The 26,776-nt window shown below is 38.9% G+C and overlaps 1 protein-coding gene across 3 annotated transcripts in view; it reads left to right on the top strand.

The window, feature by feature from the left end:
* The window catches only part of PALLD (palladin, cytoskeletal associated protein), a 406,101-nt gene extending 379,716 nt beyond the window's left edge, over positions 1 to 26,385 (top strand). For all 3 annotated transcript variants that reach the window (XM_028152632.2, XM_054717655.1, XM_054717654.1), the window contains 8 exons: positions 1,291 to 1,512; positions 4,779 to 4,928; positions 15,032 to 15,126; positions 16,973 to 17,105; positions 19,277 to 19,484; positions 22,310 to 22,475; positions 22,986 to 23,119; positions 24,249 to 26,385. In XM_028152632.2, coding sequence (XP_028008433.2) covers positions 1,291 to 1,512; positions 4,779 to 4,928; positions 15,032 to 15,126; positions 16,973 to 17,105; positions 19,277 to 19,484; positions 22,310 to 22,475; positions 22,986 to 23,119; positions 24,249 to 24,421 — 1,281 coding nt within the window. In that variant the 3' untranslated portion in view covers positions 24,422 to 26,385. The remainder of the gene's footprint in view (positions 1 to 1,290; positions 1,513 to 4,778; positions 4,929 to 15,031; positions 15,127 to 16,972; positions 17,106 to 19,276; positions 19,485 to 22,309; positions 22,476 to 22,985; positions 23,120 to 24,248) is intronic.
* Positions 26,386 to 26,776: the final 391 nt, after the last annotated feature.

Genomic DNA, 26,776 nt, shown 5'->3' with positions numbered 1-26,776 from the left:
AGTTTCTTGTTTGCTGCCATGTATGAATCATAAATACTATGACAGTGTCTATTTTCATTAATGCCAGGTGAACAAAATTAGTGCAATGTGTTTTTTCTTGTCATTTATTACAAACTTGAATTTGTCATTAGTGGTTACTCTAAATTTTAAATTGTGTAAAGTTTCTCATTGTTATACCTTTCTAGGAAAAAGTGTTAATTCTTAAATGGATTAATTTGATAGTAATTAGACAAAACAACTTGAGTATTTTTTAAAATAATTTTTATTGATTTCAGAGAGGAAAGGAAAGGGAGAAAGAGATAAAAACATCAATGATGAGACAGAATCATTGATCAGCTGCCTCCTGTATGCCCCCTACTGAGGATCAAGCCCACAACCCAGGCATGTGCTCTGACCGGGAATAGAATCAAGACCTCCTGGTTCACAGGTCAACGTTCAACCACTGAGCCAAGCCTGCTGGGCAATTTGTGTATTTTTTGCAGTTTTATTCACAGTGTTGTATTTCTTCTCTCAGGCCAATGAACTGTTTTTTAAAGGTCGAGTTACTTCTTTCAGAGAAAACCTAGTTAAAACAATCTCCTATTTACTATTGGGTAGAAAATATAATGGGCTGCCCTGTCGTCTTTGTACTTTGTAAGCCAGCAACTGCAGCCCCCATGTTAATCACCACAGGATGATGGTGGGGCCTTTGCTTTTGCAACCAACACTTAGACTGTCAATCCTATGTTTCTTTTAAAGCGAGTGGAAAATAGTTCCTAATAGCTGCAGAGCTGAGGGAGTTCAGAGGCTATATGGCTGCAGATTGTTTTGAGTGAAAAGAAAACCATGGTGCCACTTTTCCGTGGTTTGTTTGACACAGTGCTGTGCAGTACTGCAGCTGCCGGCCACATGTACTGCTGTTGCCCTTCTGGAGAAGTGCACCCCCAGCGCCAGCGTTCCCCACAGAGAGAAATCGGTGTTCCAGCATGCTTTATTTTTTTATGAACAGTTTAGGGAAATATAGCCATTGCCTTTCTCCCTGCCCCCCATCCCCAAAGAAAAGAGAAATTCATCTTCATAGTTTTGTACTTTGTTTTTTTGGATGAAGATAATTTGAAATATCATATGCACTTATTTCCAGATGTTTTCTGTTTCATTTGCAACTGAAGTGGGCTCAGACCCGATTGTAGGCTCTGTGGTAAAAATATCACTGTCTTCTAAGTGCCTTCATTGGAGAGGGGATGAGGCTCGGGACACACTGTACCACGAGGGATTGAGGTTGTTAACAAGATCTTGCTCTGTTTGATCCAGGAATACAAAGTCTCCAGCTGTGAACAGAGACTCATCAGTGAAATCGAGTACAGGCTGGAAAGGTCTCCTGTGGATGAATCAGGCGACGAAGCCCACTGTGCGGATGTGCCTGTGGAAAACGGAGCGGCACCAGGCTTCGAGATGAAGCTGAAACATTACAAGATCTACGAGGGAATGCCTGTAACTTTCACATGCAGAGTGACTGGGAATCCAAAGCCAAAGGTGAGCTGAAAACATGGCTTTGTAGGAGTCATATTTTCTGAGGTTGAGTTTGGCTTCCAACTTACAGCATGTATGGTAGGAGAGAGAGATCCAGACCACCTTTCTCAATACCCATGATGTAAAATGCCTGAAGTACTGTAAATTCAGAGCCAACTTCAGGAAGCATTGGCAATCAATAAGGGTGGAACAGGGGTACAGTTTGCGTTTGAAAAACAGAATTGAATAACTGACAGCTTTTCATACACCTACATCATTTACTCATGTGATGTCATCATTGCTGCTCCCGAACTGCAAATGACTAAACTGAGCTCAGTGAGGCTAGTTAACGTCCCCAAGGCAGAGAGCTGGTGAGTGGCCAGGCTTGAACATGAGCCCATGCACAGTACCATACAGTGTGCTTACCGCTAATTATAAAACCAAAACTTCCTATATTTACAAAGGGGGAGGGAATACTGTTGAGAAAGGATAATCAAAGGAACATCTGGTACTCAGGAAGCCTGGGCTGACCTAACCGGGACCGCTCCATACAGAAATGAAGGGAGATGAGATTAACTGCTTAGTACCCCAGGAAAGCAGTAACACTTTTCCCTAGAACTTGAGAGAATTAAAAAAACAAACACACACCCACACCCATGAGAAACTGAAATTTCAAATTTACCCTATCACATGATATGGAGCAAAAAGCTGAGAAATTAATAAGAAACTGAGTCCAGGATAATTAAAATCTTTAGTTTTCTGGTGAAGCAAGCAAAAGTTATCTTGTCCCATAGGACAGTTTGGGGCATAGCCCACTGTGCGGATGTGCCTGTGGAAAATGGAGCGGCACCAGGCTTCGAGATGAAGGGAGGGAGGGAGAAAAAATGAGTTCCTAGTAAAAACTTACAAACCCATATGAGGAAATAAACAGGAAAACAGAAGTCAGTCAATCATAGTATATGGAATAATCTTGAGACTATAAAATAACTGTTCAAAATGACTGAAGCAGTTTTTAAAGGAATAGAAAGTTTAAGAAAGAACAGGATAATACTAAAGACAAGGCAAATTTGTAAAGCACACAGAAATGAAAAATACACTCAATGAAATTAAAAGCTTACCAGGGGTGTAAAAGATCCGAAATGAGAATCAGTTGAATGGAAGAGGGGAAAGTGATATGAAAATACCTGAAACTTCTGTGTATTAATGCTTCATACTGTTGTTCTATTTTCTCAATGAGGTAAGTTTTACCATCATATTCTTTCCCTAAAACCAAATTCCAAGCCCATAGTCAGAGAAACATAGGGGGGGGAAAAGCCTTAAATTTTCAAACCCATATCTACCCCTAATAAAAGGAGACTTCTAAATAAACTGTTATTAGAGAAAACTTGTTTATTATATTCTTGGCATAATTTTGGTAATTGCTGTGTATTCACAAACATGATGCCAAATGCATGCATTAAAAATAAACTGGCAGCTTATGAATGAAACTGAATAAGAAATTATATCTTGAACTTCCATAATATTCATAAAAGATCCTATGTTAAACATTATTCAGTGCTTAAGATCACTGATGTAGTTCTAAGGTTACTGATTCCTATTCTTAACGGATATTATGTTCAACTGGAAGATGGGCTATTTTAAGTAACAGAACTGTGTTTTTTCTAGTACAAATTTAAATATTTCTCGGCTTTAAGAGGCTTAAATTTTTAGAACTTTCAATTAGATTTTCTTCTTCATCCTTCCTTCTTTTTTCCTCCCTCCTTTACTCATTGACATTATTTTTCTTCCCTCCCTGGTTTATTGAAGAATTGCTTTTTTTTTTTTTCTGCATGATATATACATAAATTATATTAAGATTATTAAAGTATGGAACATTCATTATGTCTTAAAAATGTATTATGCCCCTTGACATGCTTGTTCTGAGACATGAGAAGACTAAACAGTAGTCTTGGTAAAATTTTGTAACGGTTTCTTAAATTCCATTTGAAAGTTGTATTCCAAGTATAATGGAGGTGAAAAATACGATTAAGAAAATGACTCTGACGAACTGGATACTAATTACAGCTTCTCTGCCCCATCAGCAATCATGGAAGTATAATGCTTTATATAGTTTAATTTTTTAGAACTAAAAGTTATTAGTCTAGTTGATTAATTTTTAGGTTCTGGAGACTAAAAATACAGTTTCTATAAATTTGGAGCTATTGAAAAATAGAGGTTGGAAAAGTTATAGCAATCAGACCCTGATTATTCAATTCATGCACTTATTTAGGGCTATATGTTTCAGGCCTTTTCCTATGTTTTGAAATGGACATTTCAAAAAGATTTTTCAAAGGCTCTGACAGGGAGTTGAATTTGAATGCCAATGTGGCATTAAAAACTGAAGGCTCTAAAGGATTTTTCATCTGTTAGGAATGCTTTTGGTTGCAAGGAACAAAACTGGCAACAAAAACTTATTGTAGCTTAAAATCGGAGTAATTTATTTCTTCCCTACCAGTTAGTCTGGAGGTGGGTAGGCATTAGTGCAGCATTTCAATCATATTAGGGCTGTCTTTCAACTGTGTAGTTCAGAAATAATAAAAAATCCTGAGCGATCCATTGACCAGTGAAGGAAAGAAGGAGGATCTACAGAAGATATCATATGACCATTTAAATGTTTATTTCACCGAGATTCATTTTTACTTTATTTTTTACATTTAATTTTCTACCAACCCGTTAGAATATTATTTGAAAATTATTACATTTAAATACTATTGTGTTTTCTTTTAACATAGTGGGAAGAGCTGTCAAACTTTGAACCTTTGGTCATATGCTCCTCATCGGGAATTAAAGCAGTAGAGTCCCACCCGCCACCAGCCCTAAACTGTTGCCACCCTCCTCACCACCATTTTAGTGTCTAACATGGTTCAGTGGAATGATTAGAGTTTTGGGTCTGTTTGTGTTCTCTAAAATAACCTTTTTACCTTCACTGTACAAGTACTACCTTCTAATTGAGTACATTTGCAATTAGAAGGAAGCAAAAAGAAAAATAATATATGGCTGTAAAGACCTACTTACATATGTATTTTTAAAAGTAAAAGGAGGATATATGATTTTTTAAAACTAAAATAGAATTAGATCTGCTTGTTATCTACTCTTTTCATTTAAAATTCATTTGCCTATTCAGATGTTTCGATTAGCATTTGAAAGTGAAAACTCAGATCAGCTCTGCAGACTACACAGTTATTATTTATCAGTCCCCCAAACACAGTCCTACACACACCCTTAATTTTTAATCTTGTTTCTTTTCACAGATCTACTGGTTTAAAGATGGAAAGCAGATCTCTCCCAAGAATGATCACTACATCATTCAAAGAGATCTTGATGGGACATGCTCTCTCCACACCACAGCCTCCACCCTAGATGATGATGGGAACTACACCATTATGGCTGCAAACCCTCAGGTAAGGAAGGGTATGTATAGGTCTTGCTTCAGTTCTGTGTACAGCTGACCTTTGAATAACACAGGTTTGGACTGCACAGGTCCACTTATATGTGTGTTTGGTGGTGGTGTTGGTTTTTTGTTTGTTTTCAGTAATTGCAGTAAATGTATTTTCTCTTATGATTTCTTAATAACATGTTCTTTTCTCTGGCTTACTGTATTTAAGAATATAGTATATAATACAGATAACACAAAAAACATGTATTAATTGACTGTTTATGTTATCAGTAAGGCTTCTAGTCAACAGGAGGCTATTAGTTTGGGCGAGTCAAAGGTTATACAGAGATTTTCAAATGCGGGAGGGGGTCAGCATCCCTAATCACCATGTGTTCAAGCGTCAGCTGTCTAATGCTTACAGACATTTATCTGAACAGAGGAACTGTTTGATTAAAAGATGGAATATTACCTCTTTGATTTGAAACTATTTTCCCAATTTCTACACCATCTCCGTTTGGAGGGGTAGAAAAAAAATTTTTTTTCATGAGTAATTATTTATTCCACCAGGGGTTTTTCTATATGAGTAATTCTGGTGCAGATGTGCCTTCTTTCCACAAATACTACCAAGGGCCTAATATGTACACCTATGATATAGGTGATGGGCAAGACAAAGTCCTGAGACAGAAAATAAGCCAGTAAACAAAATCAGTAAAAAAATATAAATCATATATCAGTTCAGATAGGATTTAGTCTATGAAGTGAAAAAAGGAGAAAAGGATGAGTTGCATTATGCTATTGTAAAAAACAAAGTACAATATTTAAAAGATATATACCCACACTTAAATCTAATGGAATTTAAATAATGTATAAGTGTAAATCATAATTCTGATAGTGCCCATATACAGGAGTCCCCTCTAATCTGCAGGTTCAGTTACTGGTGGTCAATGCAGTCCAAAAATATTAAATGGAAAATTCCAGAAATAATTCATAAGCTTTAAATTTCACGCCCTTCTAAACAGTATGATGAAATCTTATGCTGTCCCGCCTGGGACATGAATCACCCCTTTGTCCAGCACAATGAGATGTTTTTGAGAAAGAAATCACATTCACGTAACTTTTATTGTAGTATATTATTATAAAATTATTCTATTATTGTCGCTAATTGCTTACTGTGCCTAATTTATACATTAAATGTAATCATAGGTGTGTATGTAGAGGGAAAGCATAGTATGCACAGTGTTGGTATTAACCGTGGTTTCTGGTATCCACTGGGGGTCCTGGAAGGGCTCCCCTGCAGGTAAGCGGGGACTACTATAGCATTTAGGATTTTTTGTTTGTTTCCATCCAATTGTTTTCTCTTGTTTTTGCCCTTTGATTTAGGAACAAAAAATCGGCTACCTGGGTATCATGTTATCATTCCAAAACTGCAAATTCTTTTTTATTGAATATCTTATATATTTTAGGCACTATGCTGGGGACACAAAAATGATTAAGAAGTTACTTTGTACATTAAGAACTCACTGTGTGACATATATTTTTACAAAGTCGGCAGAAGTCATGTAAATAATATGCCTTTTTTTAAAAAAAAAGCTAAAATTACGTTTTTAGGAGGTTGTTCTAAAATCATTTTTTAACATTCCTATCATATATTTCTTTTTAAGGAAATATTAAGTGTCAGAAAATGATAGATAATTTTAGCAAATTTTACAAATGTTTAAGTTCATTCAGTGTCCTCCTGTCCTAATATCACGTTGTTGTATAAAGATATATTTCTAGAGTAAGACTAAGATTAGAATGAACCTCAGAGCACAGCAAACGCTCCCGTCAGTGGACGGTTTCCACCTTAGTGCACTTTCTCAAGGTTCTAATGTTTCAATCAATGAATACATGGCCATCACCTTAAAAACTAGTCAAAATCACAACCTTTACTGAAAAGGTGCATGTTAATGTTTATCTGTGTTCACTTTTCGTGTATTTGAGGGAACAAAAGTGGAACCTACTTTTTTTTTCTTACTATATTTTCAGTATGTTTCTTTGACTATTAACAAATTTCAATTTTTAGTTCTCTGCCTACTTAAAAGTGGAGAACTCAACAAAAGTCTAAAATATTTATTTCTGTTGGGTTCTTTATCCCTCTTTCCCCTAGGAAGGCTGGGATATATTATGGAGGTAGAATTAACCATGTCCCTTAAACATATCAGTACTGGGATCCTGCTAAGGATTTCCAGGCATATTTCCGTGGCAAATGTGTTAAACTGTTACTGCAGTAAGCAGTTTAAAACTTTGATTAGGAGTCTACTTCTCGTTTTCTTCAAATTATACTAATGAATTTTCATACGTAAAGAAGTTGTAAAGGGGAAGGTGTCCCTGTGCAGGGCCCGTGAAAGTGTGCAGAGTTGAAGACAGCAGCCCCGCCTCAAGGGTCTCTGAGCATTTAAACTATGATGGGTCACTAGATAAAAGAGGGCTGCTAAAGATTAATTCCCCTTGGAAACAAAGAAAAGGAGGAGTGGATAGAAACCAAAAGAAGGTACTGAAAAGCCTCGAGGCTATATAGTTCAAAGGTTAAAAGCACGAACTTTAGCAGCAACTAAACCTGAGTTGGAGTTCTAGCTCTGCCACTCCTGACCTGTGTGACCTTCAGCAAGTCACTTAACCTCTCTGTTCCTCTTCTATGAAATTATAATAATACTAGAGGCCTGGTGTACAGATTCGTGCACTGGTGGGGTCCCTCAGCCTAGCCTGCATCCTCTTGCAATCCGGGACCCCTTGGGGGATGTTGGGGTGCCAGTTTCGGCCCAATCCCTGCAGGGATCAGTTTGAGCCAAAACCGGCAGTCCAATATCCCAAGGGATGTAGTAGTGCATGAAGCAGCAGGTAGCCGGGGAGGAGCCCAAGCCCCGGCAGGGCGCCGTGCCACTCCCGCCCAGCAGCTCAGTAGTGCTGCCGCAGAGGGAGAAGAGGCTCACGCCACTGCAGCTGTGCTTGCCAGCCGTGAGCCCGGTCTCTGGCACCCATCAGTCAGCTGAGCGGTGCTCCCACTGTGGGAGTGCACTGACCACCAGGGGGCAGCTCCTGCATTGAGCATCTGCCCCCTGGTGGTCAGTGCACATCATAGCGACCGGTTGTTCGATCATTTAGGTTTTTATATACATAGACTAGAGGCCCGGTGCACGAAATTCGTGCACGGGGGTGGGGGGGCTGTCTCTCAGCCCAGCCTGCATCCTCTCCAATCTGGGACCCCTCGAGGGATGTCCGACTGCCCATTTAGGCCCAGTCCCAGTGGACTGCTGGCTCCCAACTGCTCGCCTGCCTGCCTTCCTGATTGCCCCTAACCGCTTCTGCCTGCCAGCCTGATCACCCCCTAACCACTCCCATGCCAGCCTGATTGATGTCTAACTGCTCCCTGCCAGCCTGTTTGCCCCCAACTTCCTCCTCTGCCGGCCTGGTCGCCTCCAACTGCCCTCCCTTGCAGGCCATCTTGTGTCCACATGGGGGCAGCTATATTGTGTGTTGGAGTGATGGTCAATCTGCATATTACTATTTTATTAAATAGGATTGGTTTCAATAATACATGTAAAGCACTCAGTTTACCTGGCACATATTTTGCTTTCATTAAATGCTAGTTACTGTCATTTTAATTCAAAGAAAGCAATAACCCTGTCTTAGAGAAGCAGCCCAAAGAAGTGGCAGAAGCCTGAGGAAGCAGGATATAAAGGTCAGTCTGTGTGTTTCTAGGTGCCCTGCTCCCACAGTACCATTAGAGAGTAAACAAGTCAGTTTGGGATAGAATTTCTACCCAAAATGTTGCTGATGTGTGGTCTTCTGACCTCCTGGCTTTCCCTTTTTACCACCCATGGGAAAGGAGTAAGGCAGCAGACGGCTCTGCCACAGCTATGGGCTTTGGTGCAGGGGGAGGGAGCCCTGGGAGCGCACAGCCACGCCCACAGCACAGCTGACAGGGGCCACACAGGAAGGCAGCAGCTGCTCTCTGCTCCCAGCACACTCAGGGCCAAGAGAAGGCCCCAAAGAGAGCCTGGCTGCCCTCATTCTGGCTGCAGGGAGCTCTGCCGCTTTACCGGGTCCGGGAGGAGCCCCATTTAACCTCACTGGTGCTTTGACTCGACTCCCCTTTGATGAGAAGTCTAAGAAAGAAGCGGACCCATTTACAGCAGGTAGCCACAGGACTCCTGTGATTAAGCAGATAGTAATATGACTGCTCTCAGGGAGCAAGAGTCAAAAAACCCCCGTGTCAGCCACCAAAGCAGTTCCTAATATCTAGAATCCCCACGGTTAGTGGATTGGACCTTTATTCTAATTAAAAGGGTGAGGCTAAAAATCTCTTTTTCTATCTCAATGACCAAAGGCAGGCATAGGAGGGCAAACTCGGGAGGAGAATCTGAGGAAATCCTAAAAGTGGGCATTTATGCCTAAAGTTGAAATCGTTGAGAGAGAATATTTATAGCACTTGGTGGTAGTCAGTCGCTGTTCCAAGTTTCTGAGTATGTTGCCAACTCCTCTATCTTGGGGATTTCAGTAGCAGGTATGTCCAAATATGACAGATGTAGGTTTTGTGAGTTGTCACCTGGAAATTAACTTCACTACCCATTAGAAAAACAAAGCATAAGTATTTTTTGTTAATCCTCACCGAGGATATTTTTCCATTGATTTTGAGGGAGAGTGGAAGAAAGAGGGAAAGACAGAGAGAAATATAACCATCGGTTGCCTCTTGCACAAGCCCTGACCAGGGCCCTGGGCCGGGGAGGAGCCTGCAACCAAGGTGTGTGACCGGAATCGAACCCGGAACCCTTTGGTCTGCAGGCCGGCGCTCTATCCACTGAGCCAAACTGGCTAGGGCCAAAGCATAAGTATTTAAACCATCACAAGTGGCAGACCATTTTCATACCTAACCCTTGGCATAGTTATTTGTTGCTTTAGGAATACTGTAATAGAAATGTTTAACAGTGTCATAATCTCAACTTTATAACATCTGTTACTGTATACTAAAGTATTTTGCCATTCTTATAATTTGTGAATTAAACCATGATTTAAAAGAAGCATGACAAAGTAGGCATCGAAAAAAAATTCAAAAGAAAAAACTAAATTTTCGAGGCACGTATTAATCCCAAAAGTATAACATGTAGTCCACAGAAAACTGAAGTGGACTCCCTGTTTTCTTGATGCCCTGTGGTTATCTGAAATTCTTTACCATTTTAAAAGTATTTGGGTTTGAAAGGGAGACAACTACACCTATTTTTCCTGGTACACTGTAGCCTACATGGTGTGAAATGACCAAGGGAGAGAGGAAAAGGCTGGAGTGGAAAAACGTTCATAATGGAACACAGACGGCAGAGCTTTCCTGAGCAGTGGGAAATAATTACAGAAAGTAGCCAAGAGAGAAAGGGTGAGAACCAAAGAAAGAGGAAAACACTAAAGTACAGCAGAATATTTTATAGAATATTTTTCCACCTGGGTTAATCTTTGGGGAATAAGAAATACGTTAGGTATTGCTGACTACATCCAAATCCTGCAGCCCTAACCATACACTAGACTGTGTATCATACGCGATGTGTGCCGCTCAGGCAATTCCTAAGAGGCCAAAACAATCCCATAGTTCAGTGAAATGAGTGATTATGCAGTGTTGCACCAAGCATAATGCCAAAATGAGGATCACAAATACAATTTACTTTAGACAGTAATCCTGTATTTAAGACACAACTAAATCTAAACATGAATGTTTTACTTTGTTTTGTTGTGTTGCTAGGTTACTCTGTATCACACTTGGATTGTAATGGCTGTTTTGCAGTTTGATGTTTCCTCAAATTGCATTATATATACAAGTGGCAAGCTTTTATGAAGATCTGTGTGCCACAAGTTACATTTCACAAACAAGGAAATATAAATGTTATTTGCATATTATATAAATAATTGGCCTTGCATGCATGAGGCATCAAACAATTTTTACAAGCTAGATGTTTAATACAGAATCGCTTTAAGAATTCAAACTTATTACTTGTACTGTGGCTTTAAACTGTGGATTTGTTTGGAATAGAAAATGAACACACAGCTGAGTTAAATTTAAAAAGATAGTTTGTTGATTGTGTTTTGTTTTAGCATTATAAGGTTGCTTGACTCATTTCAATCTTCACTTTAAATATTCACTTCCATTATTCATGTGTTAATAAAGCAGAAAGAAATGAGAAAGTTAACAGCAAATGTAGTAGCATTAATGTGCAGCAGAGCCTTCTAACTGTGATGATTACTAGGGTTAATTGGCACATTGGTATGATTAAAATTACCTAATGCTAATGTTGTATGATCTTCTTCATAAGTAAAACTTTCAGACTTAAAAACCTGCACTTTCAATTGTGCACACTAGAGGCATCTTTTCAAAAGTGCTTCCCTGAATTCTGGATTTTTTTTTTTCTTTCAAGTGTCAAAATTATACATCTTGTTGGTTTGCATGTTCGTTAAATGTTCCTGGTCATTTATTGATTTAATAATATACAGGGTGGTGGCAAAGAAAGGTTTACAGTTGTTCATATGGAAAATAATACAATGATTAATAAATAATACAATAAACTGTAAACCTACATTTGGCCCACACTGTAGTTAACCAATACCGTATTATCAAACTAATAAGTCTGCCCCCTAAAGACCGTACCTTTCTCCTTTATGTTTAGAAGTGAAGAATGATGTAGGAGTAAAAAAGGTGACAGTCTTTATCTTATATTTGGGAAGTTAAGAAAATACAGTATCTGTGGCAGTAGTTATGTATATGGTTCTAAGAGGTAGAACTGTAATGTTTAGAGTAGGATGCCACCATGTTTACCCTTTTTTTTTCTTTTGGGAGGGCAGGAGGCAGAGCTTACCCTAAGCATCTCAAATGATTAGAGTGAAGTAAGATAGCTTTCTTTCATCTCCTACCTCAAATGCAGCCCTCACATAAACCAACACCTGAATCTTCCTGTGTGCGTGGCATTTTTCAAGCACCAGCAAAAGTTAAAAAGGTTGATCTCCTCTCCACATATTCTGTCCCCTGTGCTAAGAGTATTTTTTTTTCCTTTGGAGTAAATTACATCCTAATGAGAGAGAGGGGGGAGGGAGAAGAGAGAGAGGCAGGAGACAGAGAGAGGGACAGAACTCCATTACATGGAGAAAACATTTACTTAACAAAACAATTCTAAGTGATGCTTCATATCCATCTGGTTGATATTATTATACCTATATTCAACATTTAGAGCATTGAGTACATGTAAAACACAATACCAAGTAATCTTCGTAAGAACCCATGAGGGATTAACTAAATGGTTCTACTTTACAGATAAGGCAACTTAGCCAGTTAAGTTACCGGCCTCAAGTCACTCAACAATAAAGTACAAAACTGGTTTACAAACCCAGATTGACTCCAGAGCTAGGGAGTGTCATATGAAGATGCCTGGGGCTCATCCCAGCACTAAGAGCACTGAGGGGCAGGGGAGGCACTGGTTAAAAGAGGTATTTGAGAGAATCCATAAATAGGAGGTAAGAGCATACCTTAAAGTATATCCACTTGGAAAATTAGATTGGAGTCAGCCAAACTGCTGGGGCCCCTAAAAATCACCTTGTCCATGCACATATAATGTCTCAGGCGCTTAGTGACACAATACTGCAATGGTGAATTTAATGATAATTTATGACATCAGGTACAGTAGTCCCCTTTATCCACAGTTTCAGTTACTGTGGTCCAAAAATATTAAATGGGAAATTCCAGAAATAAACAATTCGTAAGCTATCATTCATAAGCTGAGTAGTGTGATGTCCCACTCTGCCCCACCAGGACATGAATCATCCTTTGTCCAGCATATTCACACTGTACATACAGTACAAGATATTCTGAGACTACATTCATATAACTTGTATTATAGTATATTGTTGTAATTGTTAATCTCTTACTATTCCTAATTTATAAATTAAACTTTATCATAGGTATATGTATAGGGAAAATAAAACACAGTATATATAGAGTTTGGTACTATCCACTGGGAGTCTTTTTATGTATTCCCAGTGGAAATAGTATCATCTTTGGTTATATCATTAATCTTTACAAGACCCCAGTTTTTACAGAAGAAGAAATAAAATAAAGGCTTAAATAAAATCAGTGATTTGCTCCAAGTTTTAAGAAAGCCAAGACTCAAATCTAGGCTAGAGGATTTTTTTTTCTAACTTACATAAATGATTAGTTAATATTAATTTTCCTTGTGGATACTCTGGGTTTTAAAACACAAGGGAGAAAATCTATCCAGATTATACAAATTTATTTTAATCTATCCAAATTAAAACTATTTGTAAGCAGCAAAGCCAACAAGGAAGCCATATCCCATATGTCAGTACAGTTTAAGGTATTTGTGTAGAACAAACCATACACTATCTTGTCCTCAGGCTCCAAAAAGAATCATGGCTCTTACATGTTCATTTGTTAAAGTACCTAGCAGGATGCGTCAGACGGATAATTTATAATGGGTGTCTTCTAAGCAAGTCACATTTAGATTTCTACGGCAGGTATAGATTTGGAAGGGTTAGATAAAATTAATTTTCAGATTTCAAGCTAGCTTAGGGAATCAAGTGCTTGCCAAAAACTCAGCACACGAGAATTTATATGATGCGGCCTGAACTTCAGCTACAATTAATCTAAGTTAGAAATAATTCCTCTTCATAATGTTATAATTCACGTCTCCCTGGAAATTTTCAGGAAAAGTCATGTTTTTAACTGTGACCTTGACAGCAAATATTCTGAGTGCTAGAGGAGTTTACATGTCTAATGGTATAAAGACTACTTGAGAGTGTTTCATATGACCACCTCATTATTGGGAGATTCCTGATTCTTCTGCTGTCTGTGTTATATTCCTCTTGTCCACATTACACCTCTCTGCCTTTTCTGAGTGGTGATGGCCCTCAAGAAGTCCCGGCTCTGGGAAGATCTGGAGACCCCACTACCTGGGTCCCTGCCTCTCCCTACACCTGCTATGGGTTCTTTCCTGTGTTCCCTCTACCAGTGTCCTCGCCCTCCTCCCAGCCCACTCTCAGGGAGAACTCGGAAAGCAGTTCTTCAGACCATGCCGAGCACCTCTTGCTTCTGCAACCTGTCTGTATTGGCAACTTGGAATGAAAATAGGAGTCAGTGGTAAATTTTGACTATAAAGGCACATGGGGGCTACTCTTCAACCTTGAGAGAGAATTCCCTAGTCTAACCCATGATAAATCGGCTTCTCATTTTTCCTTCCTTGCTGTTCCCTTTTGGCCATTATCTGAATTTATAAGTACATCTGCTCATTCTCCTGGGAGCTGAGAGAGTGGAGGAGAAAAATCATCTAGTTTGCTATTCTGCATATAATAGTGAGGGGAAATTTAGGAGAAAGGGTTAAAACAAAAAGCCAGAGTAACAGTGGGTGATTTAGTCATGTCATGTGGGTTTTGTAAATATTACTTTTGTCTATCCATATGACAGCATTTATCAAATTTTCAGTTGCCAAATTTCAGAGATAAAAATATAGCTTTTCATTAGATAGGCCCTTATCATATGACCCACACATTTTAGGTACTTAACTGCTTCCGGTCTTCAAATCTCAAACACGCTCATTTCATGCAAACATGGCGTCCCATACTCATTATGCTCTCTTGGTCATCCCTGTGCATACTTATTTCATAATGCTCATGTTACATGGTGCCATCTCTTTTACTATGTGGTTTTTGGAAGGGATACTACTAATATTTATTAAATATATTACTGAGAAGATCTAACAGAAAACTAAAATCATGTAGTTTGATTTCAAAATTAGCTACAACCAGTAGCTATTTGACTGTGAAAGTGGAATCCTCACAGGACGGTGATGTCCTGCTGCTGTATTTTACAACTCAGCTTCCTGTGTTAGGGAGACCTTAGCAGATGACAGTTAATCCGGTGAGGCTCTCATTTTAAATACCATCCCAGATAAAACAGTAAAGCTTACTGAACCCAGGGAAAGCACATTTCTGAGAGGGGGTGGCGTCATCACTAACATGGCACATGGATTTGCTATGGAGAATAGGAGAATGGACGGTTAGTTATTTTGCATAGCAACTAACTTCCCCTCCTGCTGTCTCCAACAGGGCCGCGTCAGTTGTACTGGACGGCTAATGGTACAGGCTGTCAACCAGAGAGGTCGCAGTCCCCGCTCTCCCTCGGGCCTTCCTCATGTCAGAAGGTATTTCAGATGTTCCTTTCACAAGTGTGACTATTACTTTATTACTATAAGTTCAACACTCTTAGACCACAAAAGTCACATAGTTGAAGACAGAATGTAAATATAACCTTAAAGTGTATGGAGTTATGGCTCCTTGACTACGCTACTTTGCAATTCAGAAAGAGGAAGGGAGCAAGCATTTACTAAAGTGTGATAAGCCTGCTCAGATACACCTTCACTAAGAAACAGGGCCCTCTTTATACATGAGGAAAGCAAAACTCCGCATCTTTACATGGCACGAAAATACCAGTAAATGCTACACAAATGTTCAAAACCAAGAGCTGTGTGGATTGACCATTATGAATTATTGCCACTAAGGTTTCTTAAAGCCAGCTGACTTGTGAGTGTTCATTTTTCAGATACTTCATTCAAAACAGTTTATTTTAGACCTAACCTTATAGGTAATATTTTTCATATTTTAAATGCTCAACAAATATCTGCTAACAATAGTGTGTGCTTTCCATTCCTAGTAGCCCTGAGTTTATATAAGGATGCTGCTGGGCAGGGCTGGGGAAAGGATATTATTTCGTAGTAACACATTTGCACTTAGAAAAGAATATAAGTCAACCAGTCTGTCATCTGGTTCCTATTTAGATATTTTATAGACAGAGCATGACAGTAAACTAAGGGCCACAGATGCAAACACCCTTGATGAAAAGAACAAATACTAAATTAGGCTCCTAGAAGGCACCAGGAAGAACTGAGTAAGCACCAAACAAATGGTGTGTCTGTGATGCCTCCTGTGATTGGACCCACAGAGCCCTTTGTGCAACATTTGAAAAGGCCAACTCGGGCACCTAAGCATGTGCAAATCTAACTTGTTTGTGGCAACATCTGTTCACAGGATCCTAGGCTGCACACACACATATTTAGTAGCATATCCATTCTCTTGTATTATTTTCTTCTGCTTTTCTTATGGTCTTCAATATATCTAAGCTTTCCCATGTACTATTGTCTCCTAGAAAAGCACTGTTCAAAAATTACATCTGTATTTGTAGAGAGTAAACTATATTAAAAAGCTGATAATCATTAGCCTATTATGTCAATCTTTCATTTGTTCCACTCTTACTTTTTCTAGTCAAGTGTTTTTAAACTTACTTTCTAATGATTACAGGCAGAATTTGCATTCAACATCTTGCTCTTTTCTTAAGTCTTCCTGCCCTTTAAAATTGTATTGTTCTTAAAGATACTTAAAAACAAGAGAGAAGCACAAGATCTGGGAGATTTGCACATTATTTGAAACTAAAAAAAAAAAAAGTGTCTTTAGTACATGGATAACCGATATAAAAGAAAACCTGCCTTAAAATGCAATTTATTTTCCTGGTTAATATGAGAAGGAATTTTGATTCTAAAGATATTAAATTTTTATAAAATAATAAACTTAATCTTCCATACATTTAAAATCACAGTGAAAAGTTACAGTAATTTCTGTTGAAAAAGAATTGGTGATAAATAAATGAGCAACAGCTACTGCTATTTCTCATACAGCTTTCAAAATATTTATTTAGGTAAAAAACATTAATATAAAATATACCATTTTCTCCAATTTCCCCTTTTATGATTTATACTAGTTTTAAGATTAGGAGAGCAGAATTGTGTAAAATGTGCAATTAGCAGACTGTTAAATTTATAAGAAATTTCTAAATGAAACAAGATTTTGCTTTGCTGACGTTTTTATACGTAAACCTTGCGGGTAGAAATCAGGCAAGGGTATTATATTATTACCCCATGTATTATTTTTAAAGAAAAACAACAGATGACTAAGAGTCTAGAAATAACTACTGTCTACCATTTATCCTGTTCTAAGGCCTCGTTCTAGATCCAGGGATAGTGGAGATGAAAATGAACCCATCCAGGAGCGGTTCTTCAGACCTCACTTCTTGCAGGCTCCTGGAAACCTGACTGTGCAAGAAGGAAAACTCTGCAGGATGGACTGCAAAGTAAGAGTTTGCCATTGTCTATAAATCGATCGTCTCCCTTCTCCCCTCATTGCCGTTTCTCTTTAGTTTCTTTTGGGAAAGTTATGTAAAATAGACATCTTTAATATGTGTTCCAGCTTAAGAGAAAGAAAAAGCAGTGAAATTTATACGGGGTATGTATATACTATTTTGAATCATTCTTTTCCCTCACTTTTAAACATTCAGTAAATATGTTTGTTCCTTAGAGCCCCATTTACAATATTCTAGAAAGCCCCTGGGAGGTTTTATCCTTTCTCATTTTTTTGAAATAATACATGTATTAATCAGTCATATGCCATTTCTAAGAGAAATGAGAGTGACAGCCTTCTTTCACCCATTTTACAGCAGGGCTTCTGAACTCTGGGAGGCCAGGTTTTATTGCATGTGTGAACTCTGAAATTGCACACAAGTGTGCGTGATAAAGCTTTCATCCATTTCTCAAAAGAGCTTAAGGCAAAAAATGTTTAAAAACCACTGCTCTGGAAAACTTGTTTTCCCCAGTACTTATTGATCTTAAATTTAAAATTTAGCTCTTAAATATGGATAAGGTTTTGAAACATTATTTAGGCTCCCTCTGCTGGTTCTCTTTGGGATTGCAAAGCACAAATGTAGATTTAAAGGATTTGGGCAGTTTGTTTTTACAAAAAGTAAATCAATATATTTAAGCTTTCCCATGTGCCACTATCTCCTAGAAAAGCACTTTTTACAAGAATTAGATCTTGTAGAAATGTATAAAAAGATTAAAAGCATCTATTTAAATTATGACCTGATTATAATGACCTTAAATTCCTGAGATCAGGCTTTCTTTACTTATGCAACCAAGAAAGTTGGGGTTAGAAAAGGGGTGGTAGAATCCAGCATTTTCCCTTTGCCTTACACTCCGTCCACTGGCACAGGTGCACTGTGAATGAGGTGGGCTGAGAGTACACAGTGCTTTCGGCTTCTCTCCTCCTAAACACACTGTGGCCTCAGCGGTACACGGTCCTGCTTGTCTGGGTTCTAACCGAGAACAGTGGGAACAAGCAGAGCCACTTTGTTTCCACACTTGGGGAAGGCCTGGAACCTGACCACAAGTGTCCACTCGCTCTTTCTACATTCCACTTCCAGGGGCCTTCGACTGGGAACGCAGTGTATGTGGAGAGCTGGGGGTAGGGGGTGGACAGATGGGAGAACGTAAGAGCGTGACCCTCTCAGAAGCCATGGGGCCTAACTACTGCTGTTTGCTTCCAAATCTCTGCATCCTTTTGACCAGTAATTTAAATGTACTTAATATTTCTCCTTTAAATTCTCTAGACCTTTGTGACATCTGGGGGGAGGCATCTTTTAGGAAGTATAAATGAGTATCACGCAGCGGGAAGAGAATTTATGAGTTCTCTGGCTGATTTTGGCAGAGCTGGGCCTTCAAAAAAATGGTTTTGCAGTCCAGCTGACATCTTTCTGTACGTAATTCCCCACTAGTAACTGTGGGCTGGGTAGAAAGGCCTTCCTTAGGAGTGTTTTTCTCCCCATTCATAGGCAAGGCTTGAAGAGTTGACAGATGGCAGCCATCCATACCTTTCACAGCACAACTTGTGATTAGCAATTAAATGTGCTTTTGTCTGATCTCTGGTCTAGACAACTGTCATGGTCTCAAGATTTTATGAAGTTTCCATTGTGATGCTAATTTGTTGATATGGCTTTCTGGGTAACTTTGTATTGTTCTTGTTAGTTTCAAGGATTATCAAATAATAGTAATAGCCCTATTTGCTGATGGATGCACCACTGTCTCCACAGCTATGGCGAGAAGCTTCATAGTGGATAAATGCCAGCTGAGTACTTGTTACAGTTATTATGGTGGGGCATCTTTTTGTCAAAGAGCTCAGGGCCCTATGCTGACATCATCCCAGTAATCTTTATAACCCTTGGTGAGGTACGATGATGACAGAAGTTTTTTTAAAATCCCCATTTCTCTAGGTTGCTCTATAAGAAATGTTTAAAAGTGAGCTCACGAGTGCTTAGGAAGCCACTGAAAGGTTTTAAGCAGAAAAGAACCTGAGCTGATACTAAAAGCCATCTTTTGTACTACCAAGGGAGGAATTTATGATGGTTTCTTAGCTCTTGATTTCATTGTTTTAATATTAGAGAAATTTATGTGCATTTTCTTTCTGGTTTAGGTCAGTGGGTTACCAACCCCAGATCTAAGCTGGCAACTAGATGGAAAGCCAGTCCGCCCCGACAGCGCTCACAAGATGCTTGTACGTGAGAACGGGGTGCACTCTCTGATCATAGAGCCCGTCACATCGCGAGATGCCGGCATCTACACGTGTATAGCCACGAACCGAGCAGGACAGAACTCGTTCAGCCTGGAGCTTGTGGTTGCAGGTAGGCTCAGCTGCGAATCCTTCCTCTCTCCAAGAATGACCATCAGATTTAGAAATGTGAACTAATCCTACATCAGTAACCAATATGGAGAATAATTCAAACTGCTGAAAAATAGATTGTATCATCTAAATAGCTAATTAGGGCATGTTGTAAGGCTTAGCAAATCAGAAACTAATTTTTCTTCACTGTAGCCATTGTTATTTATTTTTTCCTTCTCCCACTAGCCTGGCCAAGAGAGAAAGGGATTTGGGCTTTTCTGGCTCATCCTGCTTGTGTGTATGTGTTGACCTCAGTGTTACATAAGGAAAGGGCAGTAAGCAGCAGCATGGGCTCCAAGAACCAAACTTGATGTGTAAGAATCTGCTTATGCATGAAGTTCTGAAGATAGACTCGGCTTTTAAAGTAACATACAGGCAGTCCTCGGGTTACGTAGCCATCTCCCATTTATTTATTAAAAAAAAAAAAGTTCCGTTATTTCGACGTATGTACATATGTGCTTTTTATTATTTATTTACCACAAGTAAAGGTCCGGAATTGTTATCTTTCTTTTAATTTTTTTTTTTTACTGTTTCACTTCATTACTGCTGTGTATGTGTTCCATGTGAGTGACAGAGGTGCTTATGTAGGTGGGTTCCGACTTACAGCGAAAATTGGTCACGCCGTAGGAACGGATCTCTGACGTAACCCGAGGACCTACTGTATACCAATTTCAAAATCCAAAATTTTAAACATTTCATTACCCCCAATAGCATAGTCACATTAAACTCAGAATTGCCTTTTAATTGATTATACTGTTTGGTAAACTTTGTAAAAGTATTGTTACATGAAGTCTTACCCTTAGATAAGGACAGTGTATTTATGGAAAGGTTTATACCATCCTTAGGAGTTGAACATAAGATTATGAACATAAGATTCTTGTAAAAAAAGAAACAATGTTTATTCCTCATGTACATTATCTCAATTAGTCCTTACAACAGCCCTATGAGATAATTAGAGCAAATGATCATCCTATTTTTAGGGATGTGGAAATTAGAGAGATTAAGTGACTTGCCCAGGTCCCATCAGTCAGCTAAGGGCCAGTCTCAAAAGGTCTGCTCACTCCTAGTGCTCTCCCAAACACCGAGAGCCACTGAGTTCTTTGAAGAAATAGAGTAGCAGTCAATATGTGGACTATGGTGCTATGTGTTAGCCATGCTTTACAATCTTGTGTGCAGTGTTCAGTATACTACGCACTAGGATTGATTTCCCTCACTCCTCGAACTCTCCCTCATCAGACTAAACGCTTTGGTTTTCTCCTGTTAAATGTGCTGCCTGTCCTCAGGACTGACCCTTGAGGTCCAAGAGGCATCTCCGTTAGAACACGGCAGCGCAGAGTAATTGGAGGCAAAGTCTCTGACGCCATATCCTAGCTCTCGCTTACTAGCTGTGTCCTTGGGCACATATAAAACACCTCTGCCGCTTCATTTCTCCATATGAAAAACGGGGAACATGATGCCTCACATGTTTTATAAGGATTAAATCTATGAAGCTCTGCATCACCAGTACCCTCCATAGCAATGCTCTGCAATGGTAACTGCTACTCTTAATGGTGAGTTGCTATGACATTAAGACATTTTTCTATACATTTTACACTCTTTTCAAAACTGGGCCCAGAAAGAATACTAAGTGGGGTCTGTTCCTACTTCTCCAAAATAGCCTAGGTCAAGTAACCATGTAAAGTCCAATAAAAATACTACCCTCTATTCCAGCCGGTGTCGCTCAGTGGTTGAGCGTCAACCTATGAGCCAGGAGGTCAGGGCACATGCCCAGGTTGCAGGCTTGATTCCCAGTAGGGGACATACAGGAGACAGCCGATCAATGATTTTCATCATTGATGTTTCTATCTCTCTCTCTTTTCCTCTCTGAAATGAATAAAAAATATTTTTTTAGATAGTCTTGGTTGAGTATTTGAAAATTTCAGATACAATGTTTATCATCTTCACCTGTTTTTCCCTTAGCTTTGATATATTTATCACTCCAGAAGGTAGAAAATGGTGGAGAAAGACATGTATCCTCAAATTCATTATTGGTAGTTCAGAAGAAAATAAAACTAAACCTTATTTTCTCTGAAATTGTTTCTACCTCAGATCCAAGAAAACAATTTCCCATTGGATGGTGATATTACAGTGTTATTAACAGTTCTGAATTTTCAGACTAATGAAGTTATCCTTCCTTCAAGGTCTTTTTATAGCCCTTCAAATACAAATTAGAATCTGTAATTTATAGGTAACTGGTTAAAGCTGCTAAAGTTAGATGAAAATGCCTCTCCTTTACGTTTCCCCTTTTAAATCCTACAGTACTTCTCACTGAAGCCATCACTTACAGTTTCAGAATCTTTCATAGCAAACATTTCAGATAGCAGGGAGAGAAATTAAAGGGGATCAAATTCCTAGATACACGTATCCTCCTCAGCACCACTAGGTGGCAGTGGTTGGTAAAGGCTGGCCTGTGTGGTCACAATTAGCAGTGAAGCCAACCCGGCTGCTGGCAATGGCTTAGGAGTCTCCCACAGTCTGTCAGACAGGCATTCTGTGGAGCAGATGGCCAGTGGACTGCGTGGGCCTGTCAGGCTTGAATTCATTGAGGAAACAAATGAGTGGGATGAAGCATAGTAACCTTCCTCGGTGAAAGAATAATGTGGAGAGAGGACTAGCACCGTGCCACCTCTGAAGTGACAAATAGTATCATAAAAGATCCGTTCAAGGAATATTTCAAAAAGCTTCTGAATTCTTCGCAGTGCTCCTTTCATCTGTCACTGATAAATCATTCGTGTCGTGTTTTCTTAGCTAAAGAGGCACACAAACCCCCCGTGTTTATCGAGAAGCTGCAGAACACCGGCGTTGCTGACGGGTACCCAGTGAGACTGGAATGCCGTGTTTCAGGAGTGCCACCACCTCAGATATTTTGGAAGAAAGAAAATGAATCACTCACTCACAGCACTGACCGAGTGAGGTGAGACTACAGGACGAATTAATCTAATCCTAATGACACGTAGAAAACACGGTTCACATAGCACGTAAATCTGTGTGAGAGTCGTGCTACTGATGACATCCAAAACAAAAATCACTCTCTAATGTGTGATTAAGCCTTTAGAAAGAAGCTATAATGGTATGTGATGAAGCACATTCTAATTTAATCTCATGGTGATTTTTTTGTTTTTATCTTTATACCTAAAAGAAAAGATGAATTCATTTGCTGCAATGGTGATAGAAACTGTTCAGTGGTTTGGTAAAGGCAGATCCTTAACTAGAAATTAAGTGTGCAGATTTATTCAACCTCTTGACATCTGCTCTTCTCTCCCATTAACTTTAATGGGGCTGGCAGCCTCTCCAGAATAAGTATGACCCTATTATCGCCTGCTCACACTATTCTGTTTCTAATGACCTAATTAAAAATGATGCTTCGTGTTCTAAGCCACTTTTTACAAATTTGGAACCCTAACGGCCTTATCCTTTTCTCCAGCATGCACCAGGACAATCATGGCTACATCTGCCTGCTCATTCAGGGAGCCACAAAAGAAGACGCCGGGTGGTACACCGTGTCAGCCAAGAACGAAGCTGGGATTGTATCCTGCACCGCCAGGCTGGACGTGTACAGTGAGTGCCACTCCATCTTACTGCATTTACCCATTACATTAGGAAAACCAGGCGTCTGCACAGCGAATCACATTACTGCCATTTAATCTTATAAACTAGTGTTTTTCTGCCCAAAATTTCATATTGTTCTCTCTCTCTTTCTATTTATAGTTTCTCGACATTAATAGTGAACTACACCAGGAGAACAAACACCCAAGTATCATGCAGAAACTTTGCATTATTAGCAAACTATGCATGTTGACTAGTCAGTTGTGGCTTCCTTACCCAAGCATACCTTAGGCGTTAACCGTAGGCAAAGGCATAACCACATGTTTTTCACATGACGCTTGTTACTGTGTTTTGCAAATGACTGCCTTTTTTTTTTTTTAACATTTCTTTATATTATAATCCTATCACAATGTGATATATAATCCTTATTGCACTCTGAGTGTGTGTACCATTGATCCTGGAATGCTTACTTTTGTGGCTTAGAGCTTTTCTCATTAATATATCTTAAGCAGCTGAACAACAGGTTTGTGATTATGCATCCTAAATTTAAATAAAATCATTTTATTGAATTTACAAACTAGTACAATAGCATTATGTGATCTATTGACATAGAGAAAACCACTAGAAAAATTTAAGAACTCATCTCTTCTTAAATGAGAAATAACTGCGTAAGGTTTTTCAGAAAATGAGTAACCTCAACTTTCCTGACTGCCTAATTCCTTCCTATAGATCACTGTTAAAAGATCCATCCAGAAGACCAAACTACTAATGCTAATTATTGTGGCATTTATACATTATGAACTCTGAAAATTAAAAAAGAGGAGGGAGGTAAATTAGAAAACTTAGAGACTATCTCAAAGGATTCCCTGTCCTGTAGCAAATATTTATTTTCAAATAAAAATAAACTACACTTGGTCTTTATTATCCAGCTGTTATAGTCCCAATACCCTGTACAGACAGTAACTCGGCAACCTATGAATAAAATGCAAAACTATTCTTAAATTTTAGGATTTCTACCATCAATGTGTCCAGTCTTCATAAGGAACATGTGCCTGGAGTATGTCAAAGACATGTATTTACTTGAAACATCTAAGGGCTTTCCAGTAATCATGGTTAAAAGCGCCTGTTTTTGTTTTTGTAGCCCAGTGGCATCAGCAGCCACAGAGCACCAAGCCAAAGAAAGTGCGCCCCTCAGCCAGTCGCTATGCAGCACTTTCGGACCAGGGACTAGACATCAAAGCAGCGTTCCAGCCTGAAGCCAGCCCATCTCACCTGACACTGAATGCCGGCCTGGTGGAGAGTGAGGACCTGTAATCCGACATTCTTGTTAAAGCTGAAACACTGAAACACCCTTGCCTTGACCAGCATATGCCTTTGTCACTATGTAAAAGGCAAAAACCATACCTTTGACTATAAGAAATAAAAGAAACCAAAATATTTTTTTTACTTGATATACCAAACTTAGAGTTTAAGTAGTGATGCTGATAGAAATGTACACATTGCACAGGAAAACTTTTGAATTGCTGTGATTAAAGTGGTCTGAAATGCTAAAGGTAACCACAACTCGTATTATCAAAGAGCCTTTAAACACTAGCTTTAGGTGCTACACAACATGATAGTGTGCAATGCGTAACAGGAAGCAATTGTACCACGAAAATACTAAAATGATTCTAAAGTGGCAGTGTATCCAGACAGCTACAGTGAACCAAGTGCAATACGTACGGATGGAAAAGGAAGAGGAAAAGAATCCAAGTTAATGCCTTGTCTTTGCAAACGGTTTGATAGTAAATCATAAGGAGGGGATTACTTGCCTTAAATAGAATACTGTCAAGTGTTTTCTAATAAGGGTAACACCTTAGTTCTTGACCTTTTTTTATGTGTCTTATTTCCTTTCATGCTACCTAGGTAGAAAGCTTATTTACAAACCATATTAAATGGCTAATTTAAATATAAATAATATAAAGTATTCTGAATAGAGCAGAAATATATTAGTCCATCCCAGGAAAGGCATCCAAACCACCCAAATAACCAAGGCATACAGCATTTGGAGGAAACAGGAGTTTGAAAGAAGTAAGGAGAGAAGAACGAAGGGAAAGGCTACCAACATCCTTACTACATTGTACTCATTTAGATGAAAGTAGAAGGGCAGGAGACATGTTCAAGGCCAGGTTTTTTTGAAAATTAACCTCACATGTAGGTGAAAAAACACAGCCATTCACAAGTCAGGGAATCTAGGGCCAGCTGGAAGTTGGAGCACCTGTGCTATGGAAATGTAGTGTGTCTGAGTTTGTGTAGTAGTTGATGATTTTAGATGTTTAGAGCAAGTTGACAATGGACTGAGACTGCAAGATTGGTGTAAGAGAGACATTGCCTGTAGCATCTAGTCTACTTGAAGGAAATGGAGACTTAGGAGAGACAAAAACAGGTTTGTGCCATAATGTATTTTTTTCAACTGCACCAAGACATGGTGAATGGAAAATACCAGTTCGCATCCCTGCTCACATGAAACCTTGCTTTAAGAAGGTGTCATGCTGTTCTGAGGAGTTTGTAAAGGCATCTCAGCAAAGACTGATTTTTAAATGCATATGATTTTGCATCAGCTAGACTGAGATGACTCTGACCAGACTTGATGGTTTTAAGTCGGAACCAATAAACTTTAAAAAGAAGAAACAACAATTTGGCCTAATTTTATAAAACATGTGGTTTTAATGGTACTTTGCTATGAAAAGAAAACACTGTATTCCTTATGCAAAAACACATATATCTTTCATTATTTATAATAAAAATGTTGAACTCTCTAAGCTCAGTTACTCAATTCAATACATAGTATTTTTTACAGTAACTTTTTATCTGTGTACCACTCCATATATTTCATATTACTGCTTCACATGTACAGCTTTCTACTTCTTTGTAAGAACAGCAACCAACCAGGTTTGAAATGATTAACAGGCTTGAGCACCGGGTGGCAGATGTTCTATGCAGTGGTACAAGCATCTTTGGCCACACTTATATGCATTACTAATATGGAATTTAAGATACTATACAAAGTCCCTCATGGACCTACCTATATTGTAGTACTATGACCTATGTCATATCTTACTTGCCAAATTTTTCTGAATGTGACGTTTTGCTAATTTTCTGGGTTTGGGATTAAGTAGCATTATTTTGCCATCTTTTATGTTGTATTTATAAAAAAAATAGTACTATCATACTACTTTGGGTTGTTGTGCTGGTGTAATGTGGATTTAACATCAATAAATATTTAATAAGTCATAGTTGCAATTTTGTGAAGCAAAATATTCAGTTGTTTTGGTTTTCTATTGCTGCTGTAACAAATTAGTGCAAACCAAGGCTTAAAACAATACTCATTTCTTAGCTCACGGATCTCTAGGTTAGAATTTCAGGCACGATATGTCTAGATTCTCTGCTCAGGGTCTTACAAGGCTAAAATAAATGTATCTACTAAATTGTTCATATCTGGAGCTCAAGATCCTCTTTGCAGCTTACGTTGTTATGACAGAACTCAGTTCCTCACAGATGCAGGACATGAGTCTCACTAAGTCTGTCGCTAGGGGCCACTCAACTCCTCCGACCACTCGCATTCCTTGCCAAACTCAGCAATGAGAATCTCCCTTGAGACAACACTCTTTGAATCTCTTGGCAACAGGG

The sequence above is a fragment of the Eptesicus fuscus genome, chromosome 6 (genome assembly GCF_027574615.1).
Source record: "Eptesicus fuscus isolate TK198812 chromosome 6, DD_ASM_mEF_20220401, whole genome shotgun sequence".
Classification (NCBI taxonomy): Eukaryota; Metazoa; Chordata; class Mammalia; order Chiroptera; family Vespertilionidae; genus Eptesicus; species Eptesicus fuscus.
This window is presented reverse-complemented; position numbering and strand designations above follow the sequence as displayed.